General features: G+C 62.1%; 1 protein-coding gene across 2 annotated transcripts; it reads left to right on the plus strand.

Moving 5' to 3' along the window:
• The first annotated feature begins 9,341 nt into the window (after positions 1–9,341).
• On the plus strand, positions 9,342–17,453 carry GATA2 (GATA binding protein 2). Of its 2 annotated transcripts, none has more exons than XM_040995302.1 (6): positions 9,342–9,451; positions 10,132–10,399; positions 10,812–11,453; positions 12,992–13,137; positions 14,936–15,061; positions 15,586–17,453. In XM_040995302.1, exons 2-6 carry the CDS (start codon positions 10,171–10,173, stop codon positions 15,883–15,885), a joined length of 1,443 nt encoding a protein of 480 aa, XP_040851236.1. In that variant the 5' UTR covers positions 9,342–9,451; positions 10,132–10,170; the 3' UTR covers positions 15,886–17,453. The 2 variants fall into 2 exon arrangements, with proteins under 2 accessions (XP_040851236.1, XP_040851237.1); XM_040995303.1 differs by having other exon boundaries at positions 12,995–13,137.
• Positions 17,454–21,058: the final 3,605 nt, after the last annotated feature.

The following is a 21,058-nucleotide window of genomic DNA, read 5'->3' on the forward strand; positions in this document are numbered from 1 at the left end:
ATTCTGCAGACGCTGGGGGTCTGGAGGGGGGGCGGGGAGGTGAGAGTAGCCAGGCGCACAGCAGACCCCTTCTGCCCCGAGGATCATAGCTATTCGGTGGGAAGCACCCAGCTGAACAGAGAGGCAGGCGAGGGAGAGCTCAAGGAGGGCGTGAGACTACGGCAGGCACCACCGTGGGGCAGTTTGTTCAGTCCCGAAACGGGAAAGCTAGTAGCGGTGGCTGGCCAAGCTGGGATGCGGGGTCCGGAAGGGCCAGCGCAGAGGTTTCAGCAGCTTTGGCTTTCACTCTAAATGCAGAGGGGCTGCAGTCTCAGAAATGATTTGCTGCCAAGTGCTGTCTGTCTCATCTCATGCTCATCCACCCATCCTTTCCAAGCATACCTTTGGAGCACCTACTGTGCTCCTGCACAGCCCAAGGTCCGGAGCAGGGGGACCCCACGCCCCATCTCCAGTGCCACCGGACGCTTGCAGCCGCCAGGTGGCGCGCTGCACCTGCGCATGGGCCCGCAGCCCCGGGGGTCGCGGAAGGCCGACCCGCCGCGCTGGGGAGGGGCGGCCGGAGGCGGGGCCCGCGCCGCAGGTTGTGTGACTTTGGGTTTGACCTGCCTGGAGATGAGCTAATCCCGCCGTATAATAGACTCGCGGGAGATAGGGAAAATGGCTGCGGCGCTATCTGCGTCGCCATGGGGACCATCGCGCGCGCACGGGGGGGGGGGGGGCGCGAGACTGGAAAAATACAGCCTTTGTCGGCGGCGCGTGTCACTCACGGCGCAGGGACCTCAAGCGGCGGGGCTCACGGCTCTCGGCGCTCCAGCCGGGAGGCTGTGGCGCCAGGGCCCTAGGGCATCCCCAAACCCGGGCGACTCCTCTTTCTCGGCACCCTGGCATTCCCTCACCCTCTCTCCACCCCAGCTGCTATCACAGCGCTCAGATTACAGCACACATTGCTCTCGGCCACTCCGGCGTCTGTCACCCAGTCTCGTTCTCTTGCCCAGGCTGGCGTGTGTAGGCAGCTTGGAAGCTTCACACTCAGGCACAGGGACGCGTCCCGGCGGCCCTTCCTCCTCCCAGTGCACCTGGGCAGAGGAGTGCACGCAGCTTCACGCACCGCCTAAATAAAGGCTATTAGACTGGAAGGCCACCCCCCACACCGGAAAGCACACGCGTGTGAAAAGTGAAAAACGCATGATGTGGGGAGGAAGCGCGTGCAGACACACCGCGCGCTCGCCCTGGTGGCCTGCGGCACCCTTGCACGGCCTCTTCCAGGACAGGAACGCTCACCGGGGGCGCTCGGGCTTGCACACGCACTCCGATCCACGAGTTTCCCCTGCTGGGCGGCCAGCACGTGTGCGTTCCTCCTCAAAGACAGCCCTGGCGCGCGTGTGCCCAAGGGCTTACACAGTGCACTTCCTTACTGCACGCTGGTATGACACACTCCCTCCGCGCACGCACCCACAGCTTTGCTTGCTCCACGCCCACGCCCTGGCACAAGCACAAGTCCATCCCAACCCACCGGGCACACCCGAGGGCGCACATCACTGGGCGGTTCCCGTAAGACAGGCAGGCCGCGGGCTGCGTGGGCCCGGGGCGCCCGGCGTACCCCCCGTGGATGGCTATCTGCCGGCCCATCAGCGCGCGGATCTGCGGTGGTAAATGATGCATTCGATGGCGGGCGCATTTGTTGTGCGCGCTCTGAAAGGGCTCCGATAATCTGGAAGGCAGAGATAAGGAACACCATTTATTCCGCGGCACTTTGGAAACAATTCCCAGCCCTGTACAACCCCATTCTCGGGCAGCCTCCGGGAGCCGGGCAGATAACGATTGGCTATTCATTATCTTCGCCGGGAACAAAGATTAGCCGGCCGAGATGAAAAATTACCCCGGACAGCGGCGCAGCCCCGCGTGGACCCCCCTGCCCGTCGCCGCCGGCTGGCTGCGTCTCGGTGCCCCGCCCGGCCCCGCGCCCCATGCTCACGCCCTGCCTTCCCGGCCTGAGCCCGGCGCTCAGCTCGGCCGACTCTCCCGCGGGCTCAGCCGGGTCCACCGCCCGGTCCCCTCCTTTGTGTCCCCCTGTCTGCTCTCCGGGGCCCTTCCGGCCCCTACCCAGTCTCCCTCGGAGCTCTGCAGCCGCTCCCGGGTTCTCCTCTCGGCTCTGATTTTCTCCCCGTGACCTCTCTCTCCCCGCGTCTTTCTCTGGTAAACAAGTCGCTTCACCTTAATTCCTTCCTCCAACGCTTTTTGCCACTTTCTGGTTGTTAGCTTGTCCCTGAGAGTCCCCAGGCTTTACATTCATCTCTACCACTGTTTCTGTCCCTCTTGCTTGGGGGGGGGGTGGATTTGTCCTTGGGTCTGTCTCTTGCCCCCCATCTTCTCGACACTGGGTCTCTGTGGCTGCCTCCCCCTCACCCCAGAGGGGCCCCATGCTGTGTGTCTACTCAAGTTCGGCACCTGATCTCACACCAGGGAGGAGAAACACTCCAGTCAGCACTGGTCCGGTCACCCAGCCCAGTAATGGGCAGACAGCAGGTGCGGGGGAGGGGGTGTGAAGAGATGTAAGGTCAGGAAACCCCTCCAAGCAAACAAGGCCACAGTAGACCCTCAGGCCCTGCCGGCTTGGGGAGGGCATGGGATTGGCTTGGCCAGCCCCTCCCCGTTGGAGGGGGGTGCCTTGGGAGCGGGTGGTCCCAAGGAGGCCACCTCATTAGAGCAGTTATTCAGCATGGCGCTGGCGACAGCAGATAAGCCTTATCAGCTCATCTTCCCCCTCCCACAAGCAGACAGAAAATGCCCCGCACAAATGGCACCCCAGAGCACCGCTGGCGGGCTGCCCTGGTGGCTTGAGAAGGTGAGGGTGGCTGGGATCCTCCAGGATGCCCACCCTGTCTGTCACTGGGGGGCAGGCTCCTCCACAGACCTCCGACATGAGCAAGCACAGACACAGGTACCACTGCGCACCTGGCAGGCTCGCTCCGCAGCGCACACGCCAGCTCATACCCAGACACACGTGTATATATGTTCTTCCCCTCCCCACAGTCAGGCACAGGCACATGGACTCACACCCGTACCAAAGCTGGTAAGAAGCGACATGCTTGTCTGCGGACAACCACCCGTTGTCAGCATTTATCAATGAACATGGAGAACTATACACGGATCTCCAGGCACACTGCATCATAGCACCCGTGGGGCAGGCACACCCGGTGGCCTGTGTCCAGATCCGGGTGGGTGCACACGCGTGTTTTCCCACCTACTCATCAGAACCCACTGACGCCTGTGCCCAGGAGGCCGGCTCGCAGCTACTCACAGCTACACAGCAGGCACAGACACTTGGAAGTAGCCCCTCCCCATCACATGACTCCTGGACTTGCGGCTCCTCCGAGCTACCCAGGCCCAAGGACGCACGCCCAGCTCCAGGGTTCCTTTGTGCAGTCTAGGGTCGTGCTCTGCGACCCTCACCCTGAGACCTAGTGCCTCAGGGACCCACGCGAAGCAGCAGGCATGCTGACACACTTGGCAGGCAACTGCCTCATGCTCACCAAACACAAGCTCAGACCCGCACGTGCAAAGCACACCGTTGCCACCAGGTCCTGACAGGCGTGCACCCAAATGGTGACTTCCTAGCTCTTCCAGGCAAAGCCATTTTCACTCCTCCTGTACCGCTACCATGGCGGGATTCCAAATCCTTAGTGGGGCCTAAGTGGGACAAAGCCAGGCCGCTACATCGACCCCCTGCCTTAGGCTCCAGAGGACTGGTCCTTTACTCCTGCGCAGGGTAAGGATCCACCTGGGAAACTGCACCCCGAAAATGCCTCCCCGGCTCTGGAGTTGGGCAAAGGAGGAGAGGGTGAGGGAGAGGGACTGGGTCCACCCTGGGGGTCCCGGAGTGCGCCTGCGAATCAGCTCGCCCCTGGCGGGGACCGTGCTGTGGGCAAGCCGGCCAGCAGGCTGAGGACGGAATCCGATCAGCGCTCTCCTACACACCCCCTCTCGGGAGGGTCCGGGGATGGGGGGTCTCCGAAGAGCGGCGACGTCTCGGGTTTTCTGAGCGCGCATCCTGGGGAGCTGGGGCGTGCGCGGGTGCTCCCGATGGGGGCGGGAGAGGACGGGAAAGTGTGCGTGAGCAGGCCCGTGGCCCCCCAGCCCGGAGGAGAGCCCCGGGCGTGCTCCTTCCCTCCTGCGGCGCTCCCGCCCCCTCAAAGTGCTGTCGAAATAAAAAGCGGCGGTGCCCGGGCCAGGGGGAGGGAGAGGCGGTGAGAGCGCGAGGGAGACGGCCAGGCCAGAGCTGCTAGGGCTCAACGCTCAGGTCTCCATTTCGCGGCTGCCGTCACCCTAAGCCTAGCCGACCAACAGCGCCCAGCAGGCGGACAAAAGGCGGCCCGCTACCGCACTAAGCTGGCCCTCGGCTCCCGAGCCCGGTGAGGCTGGTGAGCGCCGCCACGCCGTGCCCAGGTGTTCCCGCCTGCCTAACCACGCACCGCACTCCCGGCTCCTCTCTGGCCCTGCCCGCCCGGGGGCGCCGCCCACCGCACCTTGCTCGGTAAGTTTTCTCCAGTCAGCCTGGCCCGGCCCGGCCTTTCTCGGTCCTCGGGGTCTGCTCGCTGGGCATCTAAGTCGCACGGCCCATTGAGCCCCCGTAATTGTGGCGTCAGTATTTGGGGCTCGCCTTGGTCAGTAATGTTGGCGATTCAGACTCCCCGTCACAGGGCCCTAAGCCCAGGGAGAATATTCGGGGCCACGGGGAAGAGAGGCCTTCTGCCTTGGGCCTCTAGCCTGGCCATTTTTTTCCCCCGAGTCCGCACACCGCCAGCCTTCAGCATTCTCAGGGCCTCGCGGGGCTTCCCCCCTCCGGGTCCCCGAGCTGGGGCCTTTGTCTCCGCCACCTCCCACCCTTGGGCTGCAGCAGCGGATGCGCCCGAGCCGGGCAGCGGAGCGGGCGGCTGCACCTGCCGGCCGGTCCCGTGCGCCGGCTTTGCGCGGCTTAACCCGGCTCGCTCCTGCTTGCGCCCCCGCGCGCCGCTCCCCGCCGCCCTTTATCCTGTGTCACTGGGGTCCGGGTGGGGGAGAGCGCCGGGTCTGGAAGTCCGCCCCCACCCCCGTCTCAAGCTGCAGTCGGAATCCGTTTAGTGGGATTTCAATAAGAATGGGACCGCCGTGGAATCGGGGGACCGGTGGAAGAGAGGCGTAGTGGGCAGCCGGGCTGGAACTCGGGTGGCCCCAACCGCGAGGTGGGCGAAGGCCCCGCATTCAGGGTCCTCGGTTTTGGCAGTGGCTCTCTTTACCGGAAAACAAGGCAGGAAATTCGTTGTTTTGGAAAGAGCCGTGTCTCCCCGGGTCGAGAAGGTCTGGCGGGGAACCAGGAGGGGCTCGACGCGGGCACCTCGTGCTGGGATTCGTTTGTCAACTGGTGGGATTCCAGAAGGCAGGTAGGGCGAGAGCGGCTGCCCGTGCGTCTGGAGAGCGTTTCCCCAGCCGGGTGGACAAATTGCAAACAAATTGCGTTTAACGAAACGGATTTACCAGTTGACCTGCCGTAGGGCCGCCTGGTTCTCGGTAGTAAATCCAAGCGGTTCCTGGAGCAGGGAGAAACGAGGCCGGGTAGCCCGCGGCTCCGAGCAGGGCCTCTGGGGGGACCACCGCCTGGGAGGAGCCGTTGGAACAAGCTCGGAGGTGCCGAGGTGCAGGGTGCGGGGACGTGCAGAACCTTGGTCTCTGCAACACCCAAAGAACAGGCGCACCAAGGGGTGGGGAACCAGTGCGGAAGGCTGGGGCACAGGGAATTTCTTGATTTGGGAATGGCGAGGGAGGGGAGGTTCGGTTGCTGGACAAGAACCCCAAAGAGCAGGAGGGGCTACTGGGGGAAAGCTCCCCCACCCCACCCTAGGTTTTTGCCAGCTGGGGCGAATCCCAGGCCTCCAAGAGAAGCTTCTGAACGCTCCCACTTTATCCCTCATAGAGTGTGAGTTGCGGGGCCAACGGGTGGCGGGGAGGGCTGCCTCTTGGTGAACAGGTCTCCAGGAATCTCCCTCTCCCCTGCAGGCCAATTAGCCCGCACAGGACAAGGAGATTAGAATTAGGCCGCGAAGAGCTCAAATTTAGGGGTTCCATGGGGACCCCCCATTCCCGCCGCCGCGGATGAGAGAAGTTTAAACAAAGGGCGCCGCGAGGCTGGCAGCTCGGAACCGGGGAGAACCGGGCAGTTGCGAGCCCCGTGAGGTTCGCCAGGACCCACGGCTTCGCAGGCACAAGCTGCCGAGGCCCACCCCTGCCCCTTCTCGGGCCGGAACCCCGAGAGCGCTAGGAAAGTCTGGGCCGTTAGAAAAATCCGGTTTTGAGGCCGATCACCCCCCGACCAAGACATCTGGCTCCCACCTAAGTAAAGTGGCTGCCCGTTGGTGCGGCCAAAAATCACCACCTCCCGAGTTTCTTGCTACGCTCAGGAACGAATGGGAAAATTGAAACCAGGACCGTACACCCTTCCCACGATGTTCTGGGGATCCCAAAGTCTGACACCATAAACGGAAATAAATCTCCGCTGGTTAGGTCCGGTGCGCGGCGGGCTCCGCGGGTTGCCCTTCCCTCCCGGTGGTGGCCGAGGCGGGCGACGCTGCTCCGCCGGCGTCGGTGGTTCTGTCCGTTCTGTCCGGCTCACTCCCATTTAGGAGCGCACGCGGCCCTGGACGCGCCACTCGGCGCGGGGCTTCCCTCCCAGGCGGGTTCGTTGGTGCCGGAGAACGCCGCAACCCGCGTCCGGCGCAGGAGCTCCCGGGGCAGCGGAGGCCCGGGCAGCAGCCCGCCCGCGGGGTCGCGAGAGGTACCCCGGGAGGGCCCGAAGGACGCGGAGAGCCTCCCTCTCCCCCTCCCCTTTCCGTCCGGGTCGCAGTTAGGGGGACCGGTACGGGTCTCCCGAGGCCTCTGCTCCAGCACTGCTTAACCGCGCTGCTAAATCTCTCTGCGCAGCGATTTTCTAAGCCGCCGAGCGGGTAATTAAATCCTCGCAGGCCGGTCGCTCCGCGCCAGGCGGGCGGGCAGGGGACCCGCGGGGTCCGGTCACCTCTCCAACCCCCGCGGGGGCCAGGAGAAGCTGGAGGCTGAGCTCACGGTGCAAACTGGACAGACGGCACACCTCGAGCGGGGGGCGCCTTTTTAAGCACGCCGTTGGCCGAAAGAAAAAAAAGAAAAAGGCGAATTACCTGCTTTCCCCGGGGGGGCCTGTGTCGCCGCTTGCCTGCGCTCTGTGGCCGGTCGTGGCCAGGCGAGAAGTTTCCGCCCGGCTCCGGCGTCCACCGCCCCGCGGCGGGCTGATAGGAGCGGCGGGGCGGCCTCGCGCCGGCTCCGGGGTTCGAGCTCGGCGGGCACAGCCGTGCCCAACGCGGGGTGTGCCGGGGCGGGGAGGGGGCGGGGAGCGCGGCGTCCTGGAGAGGCTCCGGGAGGCTCCGCGGGATCTCACGTTTCGCGCAGAGGGAGGGAGGGTCCTGAGCGAAAAGGCCGGGAGACGTTAGAGCCCTTCGCCGAGGCTCCAACCCGGCCGCTCCGGGCCGCGCCGCTTGCGGGAGTCGGGGTACCGCTCACCTGCCCCGCCCCGGTGGCACAGGCCCCGCGCTCCCCGCTCCCGCACGCTTTCCCAGGCGGACGCCGGCCTCCTTTCCCCCGGAGCGCAGCTCCTGGCCGCCCAGGCCCGGGAGCCGAGAAAGAGGTGAAGACGCAGCGGGCACCCGGGGCAGGCGGGTCCCCAAGAAGCCAAGACACGCCAGTTCCCAGCCCAGTGGGCCTCTGTCCCCCGCCTCCCACCCCAACCCGACGCCTTTACCTGAGCCAGGGACCGGACAGACAAACGGACGCCAGCCGCGGATGTCGGAGACAGCTCCCCGGTCCGCGCCCCGTTACGCGCTGCCGGGAGCTGGCCTTGGCACGAGGTGCCGGGGGCGCGCCCGAGGAGCTGGGCTCGGCTGGGCGCCCCCCGAGCCGAGGGGACCGAGGGCTTTCCTCCCTCCTCAGATTATTAAAAAGTTCATTTCCTGGCGAATCGGGTGACGTCAGGGGCCCGGCGTCGCGGTGGCGGGGCCGCCCGGCCGGAGAAGCCGCCTCCAGTTACCCAATTACCGACTGTCAATCCCGCCGCCCCTCCCCCAGCTTGGGGGGTTGTACCCCAGCCCTCCCCCCCTTGCCCCGGACCCACCTGGGATTCTTCTGGACTGGAACACCACCACGAGCGCTGGGCCCAACGAGGGGACAATGGCTGGAGACCGTCAGTGCCTCCCCGGTCACCCCGCACCTGTGCAGGCGCGCCCCTTCCCCCAGGTATCCGCGTCCCCACCCTCGCTCTGAGGTTTGTTTTGAGCCTTCAAGGATCCGTACAACCGGGGGGTCGGGGAGAACGTCCCCGGTGCCCCCTGGAGCCACAGAGCAGAGCCAAGGGCTGGAGGTGTGCGGGCAGGGCCGTTCCAGGTGACTCAGGGGACAGAGTCCTTAGGCCACCTCCTCCCCATCCGTCCCCTGGGCCCGCCTCAGGGACCCGCGGGAGGGGGGCAAAATGCTTTCTCCTGCCCGAGGCGTCTCCCTCGAGCCCTCGCGGCGCCAGGGCCGGCTCCACTGCCTCGCCCCAGGCGGTTCGGCCAGGGGGTCTGCGAAGGCCACGCCCAGGGAAGGGGACACCTCCTCCCGCCACCGCCGCCCTCTTCGGGAGCCGCGGGCCCGGCCACCTCCACCCGGTCAAGCATAGCCAAGAGCAGCCGCGTGCGTGGCGCCCAGGTGCCCTTTAGGCCTTCGGATTCCTGCGGCCCACGGAAACCCTCCCAACCCACCGGCCAAAGCAACAGCCGGGGCGGGGAGTCGAACTCGGACTGACCGCCATCCGCGGTCAAGGAGGTGGGGCTTTCTCCGAGAGGGCGCAGGGGCCGGGGTCCCCGGCTCAGAACCCCGGCGGGGCGCGCGGCCGGCAGGCCTCCCGCGGACGGAGAGGGAGGACCGGGCTTGGTGCTTAGTGCTCGGAAGGGGGCCAGCGATGGCCGGGTACCGAGAGTCTGCAGGCAGGGGCGCAGGGGCGGGCCGGGGGCCGGGGGTCCCGGGCGGCGTTGGCAGCAGGGGCCGCCGGGAGGGCGCTGGGAGGGGGCCGGCCGCCGGTCAGTCCCGGTGTCCGCGGCCCGGGAGTTTCGGGCGCAGCCAATGGGGGGCGGAGGCTGGGCGGCGCGCGGCGCTGATTGGCTGGCGCTGGCTTCTTAGGCGTGCGCGGCCCCCGCTTCATGTCTGTGCAGGAGTCGGCAGCTGGCGCCAGGGCGGCCGGAGGATGCCGAGGGGCCGGAGCCGGGCGGGCCCGAGGCCGAGGCGCGCGCTGCCCCCCGCTGCCCCTACCCCCTGAGCCCTGCCAGCCTCCCGACGCGCCGTCCCCTGGGCTTGGCGCGCCCGAGCACCCTGCGCTCCGCTCCCGCGTGCCTCTCGTCCCCGCGGCGCTGAGCCTGTAAGTTTGGGGTTCCAGAGCCGGCCGGGGGGGCTGTGTCTTTTATAGCTTCTGCGAGGAGGGGTGGGGGGCTACGAGCCGTGTTGTGGGGCTTGGGCATGGGACCTGGCGGTCTCCTGCTTCGGTGCGCCTCGGAGAGAAAGTGGGTGCCGGTTCTCGGTCACAGGCTCCTGAGCGCATTTGGGGCGCGCGGGTCAGCGGTGCCGCCCGCGCCGTTGGTGCGTGCCTGCGTGCTTGTCGGCGGGAGCACGCAGCCCCAGAGGGGGCCTGGCCCCAACTTTTGGCCGACCTTTCTGTGTTTGTGTCCCGGAGGGCGGGGGCCCAGCGAGAGCTCCCGTCCGGGGCGCCGCTCTCTGTGCCTGCGTGTTTTGGGGTCACCGACGTCGGAACGAGTGTCTGTGCGCGACCCCCGAGTTCACGGGTCTGGGGCTCTGGGGCTGCGGGTCGCCACGTGAGTGTGCGGGGCTGGACGCCCTCCCCCGCCTTCCTTTCGTTTTGAGCCTTGCCCAGTCCTCGGGCCGGGGACTGGTCCGCCGCAGGACTCCGCTGCGGCCCAGTTGGCGTGCGGGACGCCGCGCGCAGTGGAACACTTGCCGGGGGTGGGGAGTGTGTGTGTGTGTGTGTGTGTGTGTGTGTGTCGCGGGCTGGCGGCGCCCCTCACGCCCCCTTCCGTCGCTCAGGGCCGACGCCGTCTCCGCCTAAAGCCTGAGCCTTCGGCCATGGAGGTGGCGCCGGAGCAGCCGCGCTGGATGGCGCACCCCGCCGTGCTGAACGCGCAGCACCCCGACTCACACCACCCGGGCCTGGCGCACAACTACATGGAACCTGCGCAGCTACTGCCCCCTGACGAGGTGGACGTCTTCTTCAACCACCTCGACTCGCAGGGCAACCCCTACTATGCCAACCCGGCCCACGCGCGGGCACGCGTCTCCTACAGCCCCGCGCATGGTGAGCCCGGGGCCCGCGGGTGAAGGGGGAGTTGCAGACGGCTGGAGGCCAAGGCGAGGGAAGGGAGGAGGGCCCTGACTGTCTGCTTCCCGGATGTTGGATCTGCAGGACTCAGAGCAGCTGAGAAATGGGGACAGGGAAAGGAGGGGGCCTTCGCTTCGTGGAGGGGGGGGCGATCTGGGGCCCACGGGGCTCCCTGCCTTTTCCACCTGGCTCCTGAGGGCTCACTGGGGGCCCTGTCGCTGCTAGGCCCCTGTTGCCTCGGCGGGACATTCCTGATGGGCACAAGGACTGGCATGTTGTGTTTCTGGTGGTCTTTGCGGGAGCTGGGAGTCACTGTTGACTGGGTTTTGGAGTTGGGGCCCCGCGCATCTGAGCCTCCCTGAGCCGCTCTCCCTTCCTCCCCCTGCAGCCCGTCTTACTGGAGGCCAGGTGTGCCGGCCCCACTTGTTGCACAGCCCGGGTCTACCCTGGCTGGACGGAGGCAAAGCGGCCCTCTCTGCAGCTGCTGCTCACCATCACAACCCCTGGACCGTGAGCCCCTTCTCCAAGACTCCGCTACACCCCTCAGCCGCTGCAGGGCCCGGAGGCCCGCTCTCTGTGTACCCAGGGGCTGGCGGAGGCGGAGGAGGCAGCAGCAGCAGCTCCGTGGCCTCCCTCACCCCCACTGCAGCCCACTCTGGATCTCATCTCTTTGGCTTTCCCCCTACACCACCCAAAGAAGTTTCCCCAGACCCCAGCACCACGGGGGCCGCCTCGCCAGCCTCCTCTTCTGCAGGAGGTAGTGCAGCCCGGGGGGAGGACAAGGATGGCGTCAAGTACCAGGTGTCGCTGACCGAGAGCATGAAGATGGAAGGCGGTAGCCCTCTCCGCCCAGGTCTGGCCGCCATGGGCACCCAGCCTGCCACTCACCACCCCATCCCCACATATCCCTCCTATGTGCCAGCTGCCGCCCACGACTACGGGAGCAGCCTCTTCCACCCGGGAGGCTTCCTGGGTGGCCCAGCCTCCAGCTTCACCCCCAAGCAGCGCAGCAAAGCACGATCCTGCTCAGGTAAAGGCCAGCGCGCAGAAACTCTTCCTGGAAGGCGGGCGGGAAGGGGGGGCGGCAAGCAGTCTGTGCCCTTGGGGTGGGCTGTGGTTTGGGAGAGGGGGCTCTGAGGATAGGCGATACTCCTCTCTGATTGCCCCTGGCAGATATTTGAGACTGCTCGAATATCTCAGGGAGAGGAGGATCCTAAAACTTTCCCCCTATTCTTAAGTGTTCCTGGTGGCTGCCCAAGGCCAGTTCCCTGCCCACACCCCTCCCCTCCCTCTCTCCAAGGCTGGCCACTGCCAGACCAGAACGAGGAGGCAGAAGGGGAATTCCCCTTTGCCCTCGCCAGATCTTAAAGTGAGAATTCGAGCCATCTTAGGACGGAGTGTGCGGGAGCGCAGGGGATGGGCAAGAGAAGCCACACTGCGTGCGTGTGCGTACGCGACAGCGTGTGTGCGTGCGCGAGCTTCAGGCACTCCAGAGGTCCCAGGCCCTTAAGGAATCCGGTTCTCCGACTTAATCAGCCCGATCTTGGGATTTCGATGCCTCATGATCTCCTTGGGAGATTTGCCCCAAAGCAGAATTCTTAGGACTAGCTCCAGCCGGAGCTCTGGGAGGGCTGCAGTCGGGGGTTGGAGCTGCGGGTACCCGTACCCCTCCACCTGCCGGCAGCGACCGACCGGCTGGAGCCAGGGAGCAGTCGCCCAGGAATCTTGCTGGCAGCACTCACCCGAGGCTAGCTTGGGGTCCTGCTGTTCATAGCAAGGGGAGGGGGAAAGATTTCCTAAACTTTTCGCCGTGAGTCAAGCAACCACTGGTCATTTCGACTAAGTCAGGAAGAATTTCCTGGGTGACTCTGGGTTGAGGCTGCCTACTTCAGCCCCAACAACCTCCCCGTTTCCCGCTGCCCTCCAGCACCAGTTCCCTTTCGGTGCCACCCCTGCACACACGCACTGCGCTCCGAGTAGGAATGCGGTGGCCAGTTCTGCTAGGGCCCAGCCGGCTTGATTTCTTAAGTCTTTTCTCACGAGTTAGCTTCCCATTTTATTTGAATTCCAGATGGCCTTTCAACAAAACGAAAAAAAAAAAAAACCCACACAAGCAAACCCCAAAACAAAGCAAACAAAACAAGGTCACCGAGTTTAAAAGTGAAAGAGCCTCGTTTTCAATTTTATTTTAAAGACTGACAACTTCGATTCCAGTGCAGGGCTTGATCCCAGGGGAACTGTCAGAAGAAAGGGAGAGAAGTTGGGGGCCCAAGAACTTTTGCCTTCTGCCCCTGGACCCAGAGCAGAAAGTCGCAGGGGCAGAAGGCACGGGCGGGAGAGGAGACAAACTGAGCTGGGGAATGAGGAGGGAGGTCAAAGTGGGGACCTTGACACTGAGTGAAGAGCAGCCCTTGGGACGTGCAGGTGGAGCCAGGCACCACCCAGGGACTGCGTTGAATTCTCTCTCCAGGCCCCTCGCTGGGTCCCTGGGCTCTGCACAGCTGAGCGGCAGCCATCCCGTGTCCTGGTTCCCTCCCCATAATCTTGTCTCGCCCTGTCCCCCTTCAGAAGGTCGGGAGTGTGTGAATTGCGGGGCCACAGCCACCCCTCTGTGGCGGCGGGACGGTACCGGGCATTACCTGTGCAACGCCTGCGGGCTCTACCACAAGATGAACGGGCAGAACCGGCCGCTGATCAAGCCCAAACGGAGACTGGTAGGCACAGCCTTGTGGGCCTCAGGGGGATGTGGGATTGGGGAGGGGGCTGCCCGCCTGGCGCGCACAGGGGGACACCGATGGGGATAGGCAAGAGCTGGCTGTAAAGTTCCGAGGGGTGACAACCCGAGAGCCCTCGCAGGTGGAATGTGTCATTCAGATCACTGCAGTGGCGGCAGTGGGGCTGGTCCTTTTTCTTTCTGGCTGAATCTCAGCCCACTTGGTACCCTCAAGTGGGGCATCCCAGGGGCCATCTTCCGTGGGCCTGGACGTGTCCCTCTGGCCCCTAGTTTAACTCTTTGAAAAAAAAAAATAGACCCATGAAGTACTTTTCCCCCATGGTCAGTCCTGGGCACTGTTCCCCCTGGCTTTCCAACTCAACCATCTCCTCTTGCTTATTTAAATAAAATACACACTCACACCAGCCACCAAAAAAACCTGCTCTTTATTATTTTTCCATGGAGTCACCTATACTGTGTATTTTCATTTGAGTGATTTAAAAAAAAATGCCCTTTCGGATCTCCTGCCCGAGTTTCCTATCCGGACATCTGCAGGCTGAAGATAAGGAAACTCCGTGTATCTGTTTCCGGACTCGGCCAGTTTGTAGAGTCTCCTCGCTCAGGCCTGCCTCTCGCTGGGCTGTTTTGAAATTTCTAATACCCTCTGCTCTGCAAATAATGCGCAAAATGCTAAGAATAATAAATATATTTTTTTTCAGGTTGAAGTGATTTATGAGGGCTTAAATCGTCCCCCTGCTTTGGGGGCCCTGTCTACCCACTCCCTCCCCGCCCCCCAAGCAAGGGCGGGGTGGGGTGAGGCCGCTGTGTGTGTGTGTGTGTGTGTGTGTGTGTGTGTGTAGGGGGGAGGATACGCTGTTGGCCCCTGAGTCAGAATTCCAGCTTCAGGCCGCTTACTCACCCGGTCCCTCCCCGCCCCGGCTGCAGGCTGCAGTTCCTAGTCCCCCTCGGTCCCTGGCTTGGCTGGGCCCTGGGGCCATTCCCAACTCTCCTGGCCTCAGCTCCCTCCACCCTGGCTGCGGGATGCTTTCCCACAGGGCACTGTTAGGCACCAGGAGGGTTAGCCAGGAGGGTGTCTGTTCTCTGGGGTAGAAACTCCTTAACCTGGGACCCTGCTCCGGTGGGACCTGGAGCGTTCTGACATTGGGGACCCCCGGGGCAGGATAGATGTCTGTCCAGCGTGGCCGCCTCTCCCCACATCGGACGCCTGACCACAGGCAACGTGGCTAGTGTCAAGGAATTCTTCATCTTGTTGCGCTGCATTTGGTCTGAGCTTAAATAAGCCCTGGTTGGTGGCTGGCTGTGTGGGCCTACCTGGTATTCCAGCCGGTTCTATCCCGAGCCCTTCCCCCAGCCATTGCTGGGCTGCCCGCAGGGTCCCCGGCCCTAGGGAAGCTGGCTGGAGGAGACGCAACTGGGTTCAGAGCCAGGGGCCCCAAGCCCAACCAGGGCACTGTCCTATGGCCTCAGTTTCCCTGTTGGTGGAATTGGGTGGCTCAGCAGTTGAGGGAAATGGCTAGTTTTTCCTTCTCGATTTTGCAATTGTCTTGATTCTGAGCTCGGGCTCTGAGGGTTCTTTCTTTGGAAGTTGTGTGAGTCGGGACTTGCTCGGTTCTCAAGTTCTGCAGTGCCTCGGGTCTTGATTCCCCTGTGAGGTTCAGCACTCCTGGGCAGAGCTGGCGGAGGCCAGGAAAGGGAGGGGGTCAGCGTGTGGGCTGGGGAGGGAGGTCGAGGCGGGGGGCGTGGGAGGCAGCCTGTTGACGCCACCTCACCCCTCCCAGTCGGCTGCCAGGAGAGCAGGCACCTGCTGTGCGAATTGTCAGACGACGACCACCACCTTATGGCGCAGGAACGCTAACGGGGACCCCGTGTGCAATGCCTGTGGCCTCTACTACAAGCTGCACAATGTGAGTGCGCCCCGCCCCTCCCTGGGGACCTCTGCTCTTTGTGCCGCCAGGCCAGAGGCCCCAGTCACAATATCCAGCTTGGCTTGGCTTGGGAAGCCGCCACCGCTGCCCTCGGGACTAGCCCTTAACGCCAGGGACGGATCGGGCTGGCGGGGAGACCACCCCCCCCCCAAGGCCTGGGGAGGTGGTATCTCTGTTAAAAAAAAAAATGTCGGGGGGGGGCGGGGACAGCGGTTTGAGTTCCGGCTCCAGCTCCTAGGCCCAGTTTCTTGCTAACCCTAACCCTGGCAGGCAGTGACCAGCTGTGATGGCATAAGCCACTGGGTGTCCTTCCTGACAGGGTGACTGCTGGTAAAGGGGCACCTGCCGTTTGCATCTGGACACTGGGCCAGAGGTGCTGTGGGCTTCCCGGAACCCCTCGGCCAGGCTGCCTTTGTCCCATGTGGAAACAGCTGGAGGTTGAGGGGATGGATCTTTCTGGGCAAGGAACCCTGAACCCTGAAGCCATCTGCGTTTGCCCCTAGGTTAACAGGCCGCTGACCATGAAGAAGGAAGGGATCCAGACCCGGAACCGGAAGATGTCCAACAAATCCAAGAAGAGCAAGAAAGGGGCCGAGTGCTTCGAGGAGCTGTCCAAGTGCATGCAGGAGAAGTCGTCGCCCTTCAGTGCGGCTGCGCTGGCCGGACACATGGCGCCTGTGGGCCACCTGCCGCCCTTCAGCCACTCGGGACACATCCTGCCCACCCCGACGCCCATCCACCCCTCCTCGAGCCTGTCTTTTGGCCACCCTCACCCATCCAGCATGGTGACTGCCATGGGCTAGGGGACAGCCTCCCGTTGGATGACCGGTGGTCATGGCAGAGAGAGGCTGGGTGCTCCCAGGATGGTTGCACCAACCTGTAGCTGCCCAGCCCTCCCTGCAGACCAAGGCCACTCCTGCCAGCCCAGCTGGAGCCAAGCCCCCCCGCTGCCCGTCCAGAGAGGGCTCTGTGCCAGCCTGGGGGCCGTTACTGTGAATAGCCCCAGTTGGGCCATGGCAGACCACCTGTGGACATGGCTGCTGCCTGGCTGGGATTTCTTCATGGACGACTGTGCGCACAGCATTTCACAGGACCACTTGGGGCCAGAAACGGGGGCAGAGGATGCCCAAAGAAAATGTTATTTTGGAAGAAAAAGGAGTAGGCAAAAATAATTTATTTTGCTTGTTTCTAACGAGGACTCAGAGGTATGAGCTGTTTCCATGATTTCCTGGTTCTTGCCTGGGGCCCATCCACCTGCCAGGGTTAGAGGGGCAGATCTGTGGGACCTCAGCCTGAGACCCCCTCTCCTCCTCTGGGCTTCTGTTTCCCAGACCGCTGAACTGGGTTGAGGCCTGAGGGGTTGGTAGCCGGGGGAGGGCGAGTCCTGAGCCCTGGCGGCCAGGCCCTAGACGGCAGGCAGAGACAATCGCGGGCGGTCCAGCACCGATTCCCAGGCCAGGGCTGGGTCACAGGAAGGAAACAACATTTTCTTGAAAGGGGAAATGTCTCCAGATCGCTCCCTTGGCTTGGACAAGGCCAAAGCTGGTATGACCCGGGTCCCCTCCACGGGCCCCCGTCTTCTGCCAGGTGAACCCTGCTCTCCCTGTATATACAATTTTTTTTTTTTCTGTAGATCCCTCTACCCCTCCCACTCTGAGACAAAAGGAAAAACATTATTAAAAAAGAAGAAGAAGAAGAAGAAGAACCTACATAAGCTTAACTCACTGATGAGTTAGTTGTTTTATTTTTAAAACTCTGTTTTTTGGAGTCCAGTCCATCGTACGCGGCTGCAGAAGCCGGGCTCTGGAAGGGAATGGCGCTGCAGACCGAGGTTGGCGCTTTGCAATAGCATCTGGAACAGTGCTTGGATCCTGCAGCCCTGGTGGGGAGGCTGGGGTGGGGCTGTGGGGGCGGCCCCATGGGCTGCTGGCAAAGGCAGAAGTTGAGGGGCGCCGAGGTTCTGGGGTTCTGCTTTGCTGCGGCTGCCTGGCTCCTTCCCAAGGTACAGCTGTACATAAACGTGTCCTGAGCTTCGATTCCGTTGGCAGCGGTGGCTGGGCCGGGTGCGGTGGCCCGGGGTGCAGGACGAGGGTTTGTGCTGATGCATGATCAAGTGCAATACGGGCCGGCGAGTCACGGCGGGGCGCACCACAGCCAGAAGTAACTTATTTTATACTCATCCGCAGAAACAGAGGAATCGGCAGTATTTTCTGTTTTTATGTTCTATTTGGCTTGTTTTTATTTTTGGATTAGTGAACTAAGTTATTGTTAATTATGTACAACATTTATATATTGTCTGTAAAGATTGTATGCGCTCCTCCTCTTCCTCTAAAGTGAATACTGTTAAGAATAATAAAATACTTTTTGTGAATGGCCTGGCATGTTTTGGGGGTCCGCCCCCTCCCCCTGCCCTCCCCGCGCCAAGGGCTGCAGCTCCTGCTGCTGAGGAGGAGGTGGGGGAGATGGGCTTCTGGGATGGGAAGACCCTGACACCCCTCCTCTGAATGCCCCCCATCTCCTCATGGAGTCCTAGTGCTGGATGCCTACCAGGCAGGTGTAGGGAGCGTCCTTTCCTTAAAACTCAGCAGGGTTCCCGTGGGTGCCAGGAAGGGCGGGGGGCTCTTGCAGCACCCAGCAGCGACTGACTGCACCCACACTTGGCTCCTCCCAAGATGCTGACATGCTCTGGCTCCTGACACCTGATCGCCAATATCCCCGTCCATTGGCCACCGTCTACTCCCAGATGCCCCTGACTGCTGTCACCTGTGCTCCATCTGAGCACTCGGATTTCCAACAGCTGATCACCCACCGACAGCTAATCCAGTAGCTCATCAATACCTCTGACCAGTGAGAGGTCTGGTCACCAGTGCCTCCCAGTACTCGCCGTGCCCGTGGTATGTTTGTTGTATCTCTTCTCAGCCATGTCTCTGACACCCATTTACCCCATGACGATGTCCTGCTGTTGGTGAGCAGCATGCTGGCCGGCGTTGGGGGTTGGTGGTGGTTTTCATGAAGGATGCTTAAAGATGGGGTCTCCAGTCACGCGATGTCTTATCACCACGGTCTGCAGTCCCTTCTCTCTGAGGAGGGCAGGACCTCTGGTTATAGAATCCTCTTCCCAGTGTGGTCCCCAGTGACACTGATGGCCAAGTTCTCTGGCACCAGTTCTGAGGTCTCTCTGATCCTCAGGGCTGTGGTCCCCAAGAGCTCATGCCCAGCTCTTCTGGTCACGCTGTCTGGACCTGCGACCCCAGACCCCGAGGCTGGTCACCAGCCTCTGTTAGACCTTTGGGCAGCAAGGAGTAGTGCTCACATCCTTGGTCACTCATGTCCCTGGCCGGTCGCTGGCTGTTGTGGTCCCCGAGACCCCTTGCCTGTCAGTCGGTGTGAGGCCCGCTTCTCTGATCATGCTCTGACATCATCTTGCTCCACCAGCTCTCACGATGGTCAGCAGCTTCTGACCAGTTTCTCTGGTCAGCAGCTTCCCTGCGGATTAGATTTCTGATCCTCAGGTCTTGGTGTCCTGGGCCAGGAGGTTTTGCTTGAATTCATCTAGAGTGTGGTGTGGGGGCATACTGGCTGGGGAGGCCGCAGTCCTGGGGGAGACACCAGCCATCAGGATGGAGTTGGATTTCCCCAGCCACTCACCTCAGGACACTTTGTGCCTTGGGGGTCTCTGCCTCCCTCACGTCTTTCCCTGTAGGCTGGGCCCCCAGAGCGGAGGGGCCTAAAGCCCCTGCGGACCCTAGGCCCACTCCTCTTTCCCTGCTGCAGCCCCAGGGCTTTCTGGCCTCTCCCCTTCCGGCCAGCTGCAGGCGCAGCGAGGGCAGGGATGGCCATGGCTGCAGGCTGGAGCGCCTACGTGACTGACCGTTCCAGTGTGCACAGGTATGGGCTTGCTGAATAGCTCCTGGACACCGAGACTGGAGAAAGACACAGAAATCCCTACCTTTGACGGCCTTACAGCCTAGGTTTTCAGGGTGGGGGCGTTTGTGACTTCTTGCAGGCCCTCCAACACTTGTCCCAAAATCTACTGCTCAAAGGTCAGAGTCTAGAATATATAGAATATATAGTTGTATAACCTAGAGCCTGCCAGTCAGGAACCGAAACTCAGCAGCCAGGCCATGGAACCCAAGAATGGAACCCCGGGTTCCAGAGCCCAGAATTCCAAATCCAGAGCCTACAACCTGAGGCCAGAGGCTGGAACTCAGAACGAATATCCCAAGAGCCTCTGCCCTCTAGCCCGCATCCCTGTTTCTGTCTTTGTTGCTTCCCTTGGCTTAGTTCCCTTCCCCCATCGACCAGTGCTTTGGGAACATCCAGTGTCAGGTCCTGGGGTGGGTGCACTCCTTGTCCCCGTCACAACAGCTTCAACAGTGAAGGGGGAGGAGGAGGCTGGCATGGTGGTGTAAGAAGCTAAGCCTTCACTTGCAGCATTGGTATTCCATGTGAACACCGGTTTAAGTCTTGGAGGCTGCTTCACTTCCCATCCAGCTCCCTGCTTATGGCCTGGGGAGGCAGTGGAGGACGGCCCAAGTCCTTGGACTCCTGCATACACAAAGGAGACCCGAAAGAAGCTCCTGGCTCCCCTGGCTTCAGATTGTCCCATCTCTAGGTGTTATAGCCACTTGGAGAGTGAACCAGAAGGCGGGAGTTTTCTTTCTGTCTCTCCTGTCTGTAACTCTGCTTTCCCAATAAAAATAAACGACTCCTTAGAAAAACACAAAAGAGCGAAGGGACTATGCCTGTCCCTCTTCCATCCCCTGAGATCCTCACTGGCTTGTGGGGCATGCTGGGTGCCCACTCTGCAGGCTCCTCCATTTTCATCCTGCAAGCTTCCACTCCCAGTGTGTGGGTGGCGGAACGATACCTCAACGCCCAAGTTTTGTGGACAAACTCTGGCAGGCAGGGGCTGTTTCTGACCAGGAGGCAGAGTTGGGAGGAGGGGCCGAGGGGGCTGTGGCATTGGGAATAGGGCGAGGGCTCAGGAGTTTGAGGTTCCTCACGGAGCCCTCACTGTCCAGTCATCATGCAGGTGTAATTCTGTGGTCGCAAAACTTCCAGACAAGGGCCCCGGCATGCGGCCCAGCAGCGGCTGCCTGGGCTCTGCGGGTCTGGCGCCAGGGTTGCCGGGGTGGGGTCAGCTTTTGTTCCATCTGTTTGCACCCAGGTGGGGCTGGCTGGCCGGCTGGGCTCCGTGGCCCTTCCTCCCTTCCTCTTGCTCGGCCACTTTCCAGGCTTGGCTCAGTCCTCCCATTTTCCCATAGGAAGAAACCAAGTATCCTTGGTAAGCCTCAGGGAGCAGCCCTACCTTCTGCCTGCTGGTGACCTTCCCAGAAAGAGAGAAAAAAAAAAGAGAGAGAGAGAAGGAACCATCTTATTCGCCCTTCCCCAGAACTGCAAAACTGGGCCTCGCCCCAGGAGAAAAATGTCCGGGAGGAGTGAGGAATGTGAGCCTGCTGGTGGCACTGACTTGAGCGACAGCAAAGGGAGGCACCGAGGCAGGCAGGGCTGGGCTGAGGCGGGCGGCCCCAAAGGCGCTGGAAGACCAAACCCACTCTGTGCCAAGTGTCATTGGTTTTATGTGAGTTTTATGCAAAATGATAAAATGATTCCATCTGAAAAGACTGACAAGCAAAGACCAGCAGAATAAGTCAGAAAATTCAGAAAGTGTGTATGTGTGTCACAGGATGCTGTGATCACAAACCTTACAGATTCAAACCTGTAAGAAATAAGCAGAGGAAAATAACCAGATTCTTTTTTTTTTTAAGATTTTTATTTATTTATTGGAAAGTCAGATATACAGAGAGGAGGAGAGACAGAGAGGAAGATCTTCCATCCGATGATTCACTCCCCAAGTGAGTGCAACTACCAATGTTATGCTGATCCAAAGCCAGGATCCAGGAACTTCTTCTGGGTATCTCACACATGGGTGCAGGATCCCAAGGCTTTGGGCCGTCCTCGACTGCTTTCCCA

The sequence above is a fragment of the Ochotona curzoniae genome, unplaced genomic scaffold (assembly GCF_017591425.1).
Source record: "Ochotona curzoniae isolate NIBS_2020 unplaced genomic scaffold, NIBS_Ocur_1.0 contig_908, whole genome shotgun sequence".
Lineage (NCBI taxonomy): Eukaryota > Metazoa > Chordata > Mammalia > Lagomorpha > Ochotonidae > Ochotona > Ochotona curzoniae.

Bases quoted from the DNA above. Each gene is read 5' to 3' on its own strand.
- GATA2 (XM_040995302.1), top strand. From the start codon at position 10,171: ATGGAGGTGGCGCCGGAGCAGCCGCGCTGGATGGCGCACCCCGCCGTG. The intron at 11,454-12,991 runs GTAAAGGCCAGC...GTCCCCCTTCAG, and splicing joins CAAAGCACGATCCTGCTCAG to AAGGTCGGGAGTGTGTGAAT. The intron at 13,138-14,935 runs GTAGGCACAGCC...CACCCCTCCCAG, and splicing joins TCAAGCCCAAACGGAGACTG to TCGGCTGCCAGGAGAGCAGG.